This window comes from Drosophila arizonae, chromosome 5 (assembly GCF_054131065.1).
Source record: "Drosophila arizonae isolate 15081-1271.41 chromosome 5, UAZ_ARI_1.0, whole genome shotgun sequence".
NCBI classification, from domain to species: Eukaryota; Metazoa; Arthropoda; class Insecta; order Diptera; family Drosophilidae; genus Drosophila; species Drosophila arizonae.
This window is the reverse complement of record NC_142925.1, coordinates 129,202-141,227: the sequence shown is the minus strand read 5'-3', so window position 1 is coordinate 141,227 and position 12,026 is coordinate 129,202. Positions and strand designations below refer to the sequence as shown.

Sequence of the window (12,026 nt, the reverse complement as noted above, 5' to 3'; positions counted from 1 at the left end):
GAAACGAAATTAAATAATTACAGCAACACATTTTGGTAGTAATTAAATTTACACAGTTCGATTGTATTTTATTTCGATTAATTAGTTATCACGAATAGGTAGTCTAAAATAAACATATTAATTGTTTAAAACTGGGACTCTTACTAGAACTAAGTAAAGGCAATCAGGCAGCCTTAGTTGACGACTTCAACGCTACAATCTTCCTCGACATCCGCGACTTCCAGCTGGGATCTTGTTAGCGTAGCCGTATCTTCGGAGCTGACGTTACTAACGTTGCTGTTGCTTTCGCTCGAGCTGGAGCTGGAATTCGAGCTTATGCATTCAACATTATCACGCTTGGTCACACGTCCTTCCAAACTCGTCTGTGATTCGCTGTTGAAACGGAAACGCTTCTCAGGCTTCTTCAATAGTTCCTCAATGGAATAGGGATTCCTTTTGCGACTATTTTGACTGTTAGTCACCGTATCTGTAACGCCGGATGTAGCTGTACTTAAGGTCAACGCCACCGGCGATGATTTTCCTGAATCGCAATCACTCAAGGGATCGCCCATGGCGCAGGGTTTGGTTAGATCAATTGAGCTTTCGGATTTTGTGAACCCACCGCCAACTGCACAGCTTCCTGCAGCAGCCGCTGCAACAGCGGCCATACTGGCTGCGCCATGCGGCACAAAGGCGCCACTATAGGGTAAAATCGGACCGCCCGTTGCTGCTGCTTGGGCTGCCTGCATGTGTGCTTGAGTATAATAGAGCAGCGAAGGATTCCATAGCCAGTGCTTGTGCAGTGCTGAGTAACTTAAGTCTAAGCCACCCAACTGACTGGACACTGCGGTTGCCAATCCATGACTAGGACTGTTTCCATGAGACGGAGGCAACTTGGGCGCAGGTTTGAGAGGGTGCCCATCGCCCAGTAATGACGGTGACGGTGTCGCTTTGGTATAGCGTGAGTGTAAGCTTGATGTCGATGTAGGTGGCGTGCCAGAGGTGGGCGTAATTCGTGTAGCTGCGGAAGCTGAATTACTGGGGCTCGCATACAACTGGGTGGACGAAGCGTAAGCACTAGGAGTGCCGCCGCCAGAAATTTGGTGAGCCGCTGCCACTGCTGCCGCAGCAGCTGCTGCATTCTGCTGACTGGAAGTCATCTCGTCTGTCCAGAGTCCACTATTACGCAATATACGATTAATAGAGCTGATCGACGGTACTGAGCTAGGATCACAAACACGCTGCTGCTGCAGTTGTTCACGTATTTCCCAAGCGAACATGCCGCTGTTCTCTTCCTTTAAGCGTATTATTTTCTTTACCACAGTTGGTGTAGCTACTTGCTGTTGAAGAAATGAAAAGGAGAAAGTCGGTGGCTTAGGCACTGGTCCCCTATTGATGAATATGTTATGTTCTAGGCATTAAATGCCGTGAAATTTTATTGTATAAAGCAATGTATCTGCAAATCAATTTTCAGATCGCCAAAGCCCTCAAATACTAGAGCAGGTCGAGCACCACCCAGTTTAGTTGTTTTTTTAATAGATATATATCAACTCTTGTTTTTTGTTAGCTATGTGCTAACTGCATATTTGCAATTTTAAAAGGTGCCCCGCCAATGTCGGCTCACTTAACGCTCACGTGTGACGCGGCAATTCATTAAAAATTCATAAATACATGAATATTTCATAGTCGCCCCTAAAAGGGTCCAACTTACATCAGAGATCTTATCAAATCATACACACGAAGGCGCTTTGTATGACCGGTCAACTAACCCCTGCTTTGGCCTCTAAGCCAGCTACGCCCTCACCACTCACCACTCTTCCTCCCCATGCGTCTACCTCAGATCCCCAGGGTGACACTTCCATATTGACATGGACGTGGAGGTGTTAAATGCACGTTTTGTTCGAACAAGTGTAGGCAGTTATTGAATCACCATATCACGTGCGAGGACAATGTGAAGTTCGCCTTACTTATAGGTTAATTACGAGTTATATTTTAAGCTAGTGTGCTTGGAAAATAGTACAACACGTTTAAACATTTGTTTAACCTGAAGCTTATGTTGATACCGCGCAGGTCCTATGCAGCCACACTATGCTTATTTTTATCACAATCTGCGTGGCCGTTGGCCCACAACCGTAGAGGTTACACAGTAGCTGCCGGTAGTTGATTGAGCGTGTGAAATTAAACAACTGACGAAAACCCAGTGCTGTGCTCCCGGTGATGACAAAAGCGTGCTATCAGTGCCTGCAAATGAGATTGATTTGTTGCGCTCTACCTACATAGCAATCTCCCCGAATAGTCTAAAAAAGCTGTCGTCTAAAGAACATGTAAACTAGCTTTTTATCTGTGATACTTTATGGATTTACTGCTGTGCGTTTGATTTTTATACATATAATCGCATGTTGATTTCACGGGAGCACACATATGCCCATATCCCACGGACACCGTTTTTCCCCCTATCAACTTACCTTCGTTTTACTGCCGCCAATAGATCCCGGCCGGATGGAACCTGTCTCATAGAAGCGCGTCAGAATTTTGGATACACATCCTACCAGGCGGAAAAAGCCAATAATCCTATTAGTTGATTTTATTTCAATTTTAACCTTAACTTACACACTCACCATGAGACACTAATAGTTGCCTGGATATGTCACAGGGCCTAACGCCACACAGCGCCAAATCCACGATACGTCGTCGCACACAGTCCGGCAATGGGCGCCCATTGACAAAGACTCCGCCCAACTGGTTGACACCCGCCTGACCTGCAAAAAAGAAAAAAAATATTTGTAACGAATTTAAAAAAAAAAAGGTTCTGCAACTAAAAGAGCAATGATGCCTCCATCAATGCTCAAATCAAAATAATTTCCATTCTCTTCTTAAATACCATGCTTGAGTATAAGCTACGCCAATTGAAGCAATACTGTCTTGGTCTAACCGATATGTGCACTCAAACTTATGAGCAATCGTAACCACCGACCAACTGTGTCTGTTACCTTCTGTCGGATCCAACTCCTCGGGGCGTTGGCTGCGAGTTTAATGAAGTGCGAATTTTATGTTTGCTGTCTCTTTTATGGAGCGCAAAAGAGTTTTGCCCGAAGGGCTGTGGCTGCGTTTCAGCTTTCGTGATTATCACTATCGAAATAAGTATCGCAAGTTTTGTTTTTGGTTTTTGTTTCGGTATATGGTATATTTTAGTGTTTGATCGCATTGAATGCTTTCATTGTAGCAGTTTTAGCTCATTAGGTAACATAAAAATGATCGACAACTCACCTGTATGGGGCATTGTTGAAAACGCACTCAACTCAAATTTTTATCAACTGTTTACAGTGTGTGGCGTCACCTGCGTGAGCTTTGTGATGTAAGTCAATGGGTCCGGCTCGAAGCTTTGCTTAATCGTCGAATTCTAATCAAATTTTAAGCAAGAACCCCATTAAACTAGTCAGCGAGATGATGCTGGCTGCTCCCGATGCCAATGCCGATGCCAATGCTGATGCTGATGCAGTTGATGAATGTTGCTTTTGGGATGTTGCTGCAGACCGTCGCCCGACTGAGTTAGTAGCTGAGGAGATGGGTTTTTTACGGCTTCCACGAAATCTCTGCACACAGTTGTCAGCCGGGAATCAGATCAGTGAAAACTAGTAAGGAAAATACATAAAAGTTAATTATTTCATAAAACCTCGAAGGCAACAACATACGGCAATGCGTACATGGTAGAAGTCCTAGTTTAAAGATATACGGTAGAGGGGCCATTTAATGTTCAGTGGTTTATGGGCTGTGCCCAAATGCGTAGTACTTGGATTTTGTTGTATCTTAAATTAGCTGCTTATCAAGCACATTCTTGGCGCAGCGTGAACTTGCCTATTATCAGAATTGTGGGACTAAATAAAGCACATTGCATGTTTGGTCTGCTGAGGTAAAGGTTGAAAATATGCAAATGCATGAGCCGGGCAACAATTAAAATAAATTTTGGCCAATTGCTCATTTGGTTAAAAACATACCAAAAATATGCAAATATAAAACCCGCCGACAGCAGCAGCAGCAGTAGTAGCAGGTCACCCCCACTGTGGTTTCCGCTTCCTGTCATTAGAATGAATGGGCAGGCAGTTTAACAGTGAAGTCCCTGGTTAACCTGTCGCCAGCCTGTCAGAGGCATGAAAATGCGCGCCGAAGAACCGTATAAATCAAAATGTATAACTACCCCTTGGGTCCATAGTCTTCGTACTTTGTCATGCCCATGTTATTATGGAATTCACATTAGATTTAATTGCCCAAAGTCCTCAGGATTTGACTGTTTGGTTACTTTTCAGCTCGTAAAATTCGAAATGCGCGTGTGGACAGCAGCGCTGCTCTTCAAAGGCACGAAATTGAGTTGTTTTTTGTTGTTGTTACTTTGTTTTGGTTTAGTTTTGGAGCTACTCGTGGCAGCCGTTAAGGTTGTTAAGTGCCACAGACTTATGCGCACATTAGCCTGCGATAAGCATTTATTTGCAAGCTGAACTCTTTTATTTTCGAAAAGAAAGGGTTACTTTTACTCGTATTTTTCTTTACTACAGTTTACTGCCTTGAATTAGCTAAAAGTCGATGGCCCTAAAGAAAAGTAATCTGTGGTATTTATTTAATGATACCAATTTAACAGCCGATTATGATAAATACAATCCGTTCTATATAGGTATTGAAAAAGTCAGAGAATATTCTGTTATATAATATACAAAAATATGTTTCATATATTTCTGCCAAACGAGTCTGCTTAAACTTACCGTAATTGATTACTCAACAACGAACTATCAACTAAGGTTAATGAAGCCAATATTCAAAAACATATACACCTGTCAAACGTAACGCACATAAAAATTAACAGAAATTAGTTAAACATACAATAATTTAAATGGGTACTACTGCCAAAAGTGGAACCGACAGGTTCGTCGAGCTTCTGTTTCGGCAAAGAAAAGCCGCGGCTTTAGGAATAAAGCTCGCTAATTAAAATAAAAAATTATAATAAAACATACGCTGGAGCATTTGAATATGTATAGGCTTATGATTTTTTTGGTGCATCAAATGATAGCATAGGAAGGCAACAGAGAAACACACGACATCAATGAAGCAAGTCGCCGGCTTTTACATTGCTGTTTAGAAACGAAAAGCAGCCAGAAGCAATATTGAGATCAATATCGTTTTGGGTAGGCTGACCACACTTAGGTTCAGCTAAATAAGTTGTTAAGCGGCTAGTTTGGTAGAAAGCTTTCAAAATCAATGGGCTATAATAGTATACGGCATGATATAGAATTAATTAGCATACGATTTTTGAGTTTTGTCGTTTGTCTCGTGGGAAAAAGTGGTCGACTCATTTATGAGTTATCAGAGGCCGGCGGAAACTCAATTTCAATGTGACTTTTCGCGATCTTTGCGATGCAAATTTGTTGAGCTCATAAAATTAAAGCAATATCCGTTGTATATATAATCGCTTATTTTGAATAAATTGAATCCCGTTAAATGGGCGCTCATTACGAAAAGAGCATGGGTTAATGTGTTTATCAAAACGCATAGAATATAATTGAAATATTTCAAAAATTTCAAATGGTATAAGAACAATAATATTCTAAATTGAAACACAATTATGTTTAATAAGGTGTTAACTGAGTATAAAAAAATTTTATCATGATTTTTTTATGAAAAACGTTTGTTTAAAAGTACTCCACGGTTTTAATGCTACAGTACTCCACCAAATGACAACAACGAGAGAAAGTCTAGTACTTCCTTTGTGTCAAGTTTTTATAAATTATCTATATTGGGTTTTCCACATATTTTTGTAAGTTACTTGCTCTCACCTTAAATACTTTTATTTTTAATATAGATAATAATTAATTAACACAAATTTTAATTCACTTGGACTAAGGTTTTAATACATATACACAACACATCAACTTTTGCCTTCTGCAAATTCGTTTCGAGGAGCGTTAATTTTCCATAAATTAGGTATACTAAAATGGACTCAAGACTGTTTAAGCTTGCCCACCGCGACGCCGCTCATCCAGTCACTCGACCGTCAAAATTTCAACTAATGCATGCGATTCGCGCTGGTAACGCACAAAGCATCAATGATCTGCTCTGATGTTCCCGTGTCCGGTGCCCTGCCGTGTTACATCCAGCCAACTCTGGGCTACTGCCGCCACCCGAAAATATACGCACACTGACATATTTTCACGGCCTCTCAACTGCCACAAGGCGGACGAAACGTTTTTCTGGTGTAACCGGTTTCACGGCAGCAGCAGCAAACAACAGTGTGCTGGCGCAAAACAACAACAACAGCAACGACAGCCCCGCTTGCGGCTCACGGCCAATCAACAGTCACTTCATATTGCGCATGTGTTGTGCTGGCATTGCGCGCCTTATGATTGGCCGAAGCCGTGGGTTTCGTTACATTCGATGCCCTGAAAGGTTTGAATAAGCCGCACCGTGGAACTACGCACATCCTGCGCTGGCATGACGAACACAATGGAGTCAATAAACGCATGCCAAGATATGAGGTAAATAATAATAATTTAATAAAAGTCACACAAAAGTCAATTCAACAGCGAATAACTATTTAAGTTTAAATCACAAAATATCTAAAACGAGAATACAAAAACCGCTCGACTAGCAACAAACCTCAGCAGGCGAACCCCACATATATTCAGCATTAAAAAAAAAATACATATGTAGAGTATAGTTTGTATCATTAAAGCCAACTCTAAATATTTAAATATCAACAACAAAATATATATTTATTTATTAATTCAAATATTATAGCAACAGTACGAAAAATAATTTTATACCATCGTACACTAATGTTAAAGCGTTGCGGCAGCCGTAGCCGTAGCCGTTGCCGTTGCCGTTGCCGTTGCCGTTGCCGTTGCCGTTGCAGTCGCGTTCCGGCCAATCGGCAGCGGCAACTCAGCACGCGAATGTTTCTCCATGCCCACCACAATATGACAACACCATAGCCCTAGAATTTTATATATATTTATGTGTATGCATGTACAAATAGATATATGGAAGTGTGTGTGTGTGTGTGTGTGTATGGTGTAGCCGTACCCTGAGCGAAACAACGACGGCTACAGGCGTGCGCCGGTCCTATCTACACCGTGGCTTTCTCTCTCTCTTATGAAGCTCATGGAATGGGTAAATGGGTTTTTGGGTGGTGGAATTAAGAAACGCTTTGGTGGTGCAAGTGTTAATTGAATATGACAATTGTCGCCTGCCATTTCAATTGAAAATAGATTTTAAATGGGCAAGGCTGGTAACGAAAGATAAAACTGTCATATTGACTATAAAAGGTGACTATCGTTTATTCGTGGAACAATACCGCTTTCAGTCCGGTAAACGTAATTGTATGCTGGGCTTTTAGGCTGCCTCCGGAAAATCAATGTAGAAAAAGTGGGACTATATTAAAGCGTGTATCCAATTCAGGTACCCAAGTGCGTAACACTCATCTGCGTGTCATAAGCAAATCTACTTGTGGCGACAAAGATTTATATTTCAAACATGAAATCTCTTAGAGCTAGCAATGGCTACAAAGGTATATGGTATATGGAGTGGCACTTTTGTGTCCGTCACCAACATTTCTGCAAGGTTGAGATAAAACTGTCAAAAGAGCACAAGGCCCAAGTCGAGTGCCTCACACAATGGCGCTTGCCACTAGCTGATAGTCTTCATCTCCAACATTGCCAAACAGCAGCTGCCCCGTATTTTCTCATTCAGCCAAGCGAGGAGTAATAAGATCAACAGAGTCAGCCAGGCATGTAGAAGCGACGCCCAACGCGACCGTAGTCATCCCAAACCACCCAACCCACCCATCACCCACGTTGCTTGTTCTGCTGTCTGTTCAGCACACAGACACCGCGATTATGTGACCATGAGCTTTTCAAGTGGTTGCAATTACCCAAACCCAGCCCAGAACACGCCCCAATTAAGGTCGACACACAAATCTGTGTGGGAAGTTCAATTTATAATCCATTCAATGCACAGAAAAAGAGCAACCGGAAGTAAAAGTCAGTATAACAGAGGGCGCTTTGCAAAAAGGGCGTCAAATCGGCTTAACTTCTTCCAATTGAGTGGATTTTCCTACGCATTGCTTGTTGCGATAGGCATCTTTGGCGTTACATTAGCTTATATTGTAATTGAAATTAAATCCACTGACCTTTATTAGAAGCATTCTGTACTCGTAAGACCAGCCATGCACCTACGATAAAACTTCAACCGAAATGTAAGACGCGAATTTTAGATAATTAGTAAAAACAAATGTATAGTCAGTCTTTCGCGATAATTACAAAAATGTAATTATAAATAGTAACTATCTCAACAAATTTATTCACAGAAACTTTACATACCGCCCAATCAAGAAATGCACCGATTTTATTATTGTCAAAAATTCCTTCTAATATCTTGTATAATAACAGTCGGGGCCTTCAGGGCTGCAGTCATTAAAATTATTATTTAAAATTGGCAAGCTCGTGTCTGAAGACAGGTAGTCTACAAAAATGACTTGGAGGCAGATTTCATGGTCATTAATAAGAAACAGTATGCGCTGTTGTCGCTTCTGTCGGATATTTGCGCTCCATGGCATAGCTAGCAGCCAAGAATTTGGAAATTAGCCACTATGTGAGCTACAAAAAGTTTGCTTTTGTTGCGTGGGTGCCTCGAAGCCGTCGATCAAATTAGTTGACTAGCCAACTTGAGGTTTTTGCGTCTGTCATACAAAAGAACAGCCAGACACTATATACTTTTAAATTGAAGGGGCGGTCTAATTGAGGGTTTGCTTTCGAGTTTGTGTTGGACGTTGCAATCAGCAGATGCAACACACAGCGTTTTGGTGGAAACAAAACCGGCAGCGACGGTACAGCGTCGACGATGACGACAACGAAGAAAACGACGATTTTTGTGCGGGCCAAATTGGCGCAGGTTACGCATGTGCCTGAAATCATGAACATGAGGTTACCTCTCCCCTGTAGTTTTAGTTTACACGCGACGTTCTTTTGATGGATGCAGCGCAGGATGGCAAACAAGTTGCAGCAGGCTCTCAGGTGCACCTTGCGATTGGGACGAAGACACGCGCCGAAACAAGCAGCAACACCTAAGTAAGTGAGGCAACGAGCAGGAGTGCACAACGGCAGACAATCGTTGGAACAATTAGACAACCCAAAATACAGTTGCCGACAAACGATAAGATAAAGTTGCGCGTTTACCAAAAATTCTATTTTATGTTGTAGTCCGCCTACACGCAATTCTTAACTGCCATAAAAACCTTAGAATTCGTTGTCTGTCTGTCGCACCATCTATTTCGATCCACTCCAAATAACCAATTAATAAAAACGTAATTTCCACAGAGTTTTCCAGGCGACACCTGCCCAAGTGGGACGGATGGGTCAGCAAATCTAGATAAGAAAATGAGCAATTACAAAGGACTTTGACAACACGTCGGCAAAATGGTAACATTTTCTCGCATTAAAGGACGAAACAGAACGCACCAATGAGCACACAAAATGGCCGAACAGACAAGGGTGAGCAGTTGTTTGGTTAGCCAAGCTTTGCGTGTAAAAAGAAGCCCTTGCAATAAATTAAATTTCTGACATTATTATATATCTTAATTAAATTTTTGGAAAGAACGGCTTACAGCAAAAGCTACACATTCTCACAAATAACATACACGACACAAATCTATAATATGTACTTGTATGTTAAAAATTAACTCTTATATATCATTAGCATTAGCATTAGCACTAGATTAAATTGATTAATACTTCAATACCTTTTTGACAAAAAATTTAACAATAACCTTAACAAAGAATAATCCACATATTCCATATAGTGCGTGCTTCCAGCAAGTAAGAGCTGCCTCTGATATTTCTCGATCTTCCGCCGAATATAATTGATTTTTAAAGGCTCGAACGCCTCTTTAAATCGTTTAGTGCATCATAGAAACGAATTTAATTTTACGCTTGTCTATGGCCAGGCAGTCCACTCACTTGCAGTGCAGTACAGATTCTGCGTCCCCCTTCAAAGTGTTAAAATGATCATAAAACAGTGCCCTTTCGGCACAGAATCGTAAAATCCAAAAAGCGTTTGCCTTCCGTGTCTTTGGCTAAATGCAATATTTTTACGAGCCAAAGCCGCGCCTCTTCAAAATGCAAAAGGTAATCTTCCTTTTGGTATAGCATCAGGTCGTTATCCTCTTTGGCGGCAGAAAGAACAAAAGTCAAAAACAGTAGCTCAACTAATTGAAAAATAAAAGTTGAGCTGTCTCTGATCTTCAGCTCACATTCCTCCAAACACCCGATCCACCACTCAAAAAAGAATTGAAATTTCCATACTACAAGCCATGTCATACAATGTGATAAAAATTGTGAGATTAATATAATAATAATTCATAGCAATTAATTAATAATAATTTATAAAATTTATGTGTTGCAACCGGAGAAGAAATTAAGACCCTAATATACTACGGTGGGATAGTAGTACCTTTATGTTGTAAACCAGTAGCATCTTCACAGTTTTTTCGACACATTGCATGAATGCCTCAGCTTAACCCTTGTAGGTAATGTGCCGATCGGCACATATTTGCAAACACGTTAAACAACAAGTAAGAAGACTCTGGTCGAGACTGCTCGACTAGAAGATACCCTGAACCCTCCAATCTGATATTCTAATCACTGTGCACTTCTTTTCGGCACACATACATACACACGCACGTAGTAAAACGCGCTCTGCTAACTGTGCAATAAGCAGCGACTGCGCTTGGGCTGCCCTGCAGTGTGAGCAACATTATAAGAATTTATTTGTTGAATAATTTTCTAGACGTACAATCTTAATAAAACTTTCAGAAAATAATCATAATGTTCAAATGTATGTATATTCAAAAGCAAAAGTCTCTAGTATTTGAAATACTCTTTTTACAAAAGTGAGGGTGAGGGGGTGAATTTAGGGGTGGGGGTAAATTTTAACTAAAACCGAAATTGTATAAATTGCATATAAGCATACATCAAAAATTTTGAGACTCTAGCAATAAAGGTGCAGAAGATATAATTTTATAACTGGTTTTCGATAAAGTTTTTTATCGATAAAAACATCGGGATGAGTTATCGATTTTTAATGATAAACTCGATATCCGCGCTGTAATTACGGATATTTAAAAAAAATTGAAGTCTCTAGCTCTTATATCTTCTGAAATCGACGCGTTCATACATACGGACAGACGGACGGACAGACAGACGGACAGGGCCAAATCGACTCAGCTCGTCACCCTGATCAAGAATATATTTGTGGGGTCTGCCACGCCTGTTACATACATTTCAACAAAACCATTATACCCTGATTTCCCATTGAAAATGGGTTCAGGGTATAAAAATCGGCATTGGCTGGAGTCAAAGATAATCGCATCGAGTAAACAGAGGTCCGTTGGCAGCAAGCTGTATATCGTTACTGCCAAAAATCACTTCGACTCTTTTTCGAGATCAGTTAAAAAAGTGGATCGGTGCATCGGTGGATGACTTGTTCGCAATCTTAAAACACGCGCTCATCGTGCGCAGCTGTGGTGTACTTGTAATTTAGGTGTGTCCTGCCCCTTCGTCATGTTTATCTGCAATGCACTTAGGTGTTCAGGTTAAAAGATGGGGATGTTTCCAAACTCTGATCTCGATGAGCCATGGTAAGGTGTGCAATCAGTCCGTGCGATCTGTTAAATTAGTCCAATTGTTTTAACTAGTAGCTTAGAATGTTGCTAAAAGAAGGCCAATTTCAGTCATACGTTCATACATCCAGAACTGCTTAATGCAGGGACTACAAATGTTTAAGCAAAGATGCACTTGAAACCTCTTGGGCATACCCACTTGAATATCATTTCAAAATTCTCAAAGCGTGTATTCATCCAAGTCAATAGTTATCTATATGCAATAAATTACACAATCAAATGTCTTACAGCTTGTTGTGAATACACAAAACTGCTTACAATTTTCATTTGAAATTTCAAAAATTTATTACCTTATAAACATAATCAAAATATCATCAAAACAAAAGAT

The 12,026-nt window shown here is 40.7% G+C and overlaps 1 protein-coding gene across 1 annotated transcript; it reads right to left on the bottom strand.

Annotated features, from left to right (window-relative positions):
- Poxn (paired box pox-neuro) lies at positions 1-6,656 on the bottom strand. The gene is made up of 5 exons (XM_018013486.2): positions 5,802-6,656; positions 3,247-3,611; positions 2,598-2,738; positions 2,445-2,524; positions 1-1,319 (listed from the first exon to the last, which is right to left on the bottom strand). The coding sequence occupies exons 2-5, from the start codon at positions 3,257-3,259 to the stop codon at positions 174-176; spliced, it is 1,380 nt and encodes a 459-aa protein (XP_017868975.1). The 5' UTR covers positions 3,260-3,611; positions 5,802-6,656; the 3' UTR covers positions 1-173.
- Between the last annotated feature and the right edge of the window lie 5,370 nt (positions 6,657-12,026).

Excerpts from the sequence above, each read along its gene's own strand:
- Poxn (XM_018013486.2), bottom strand. Across the intron at positions 2,525-2,597 it reads GCAACTATTAGTGTCTCATG|GATGTGTATCCAAAATTCTG; the intron begins GTGAGTGTGTAA and ends TCCGCCTGGTAG. Across the intron at positions 1,320-2,444 it reads TTGGCGGCAGTAAAACGAAG|CAAGTAGCTACACCAACTGT; the intron begins GTAAGTTGATAG and ends TTTCTTCAACAG.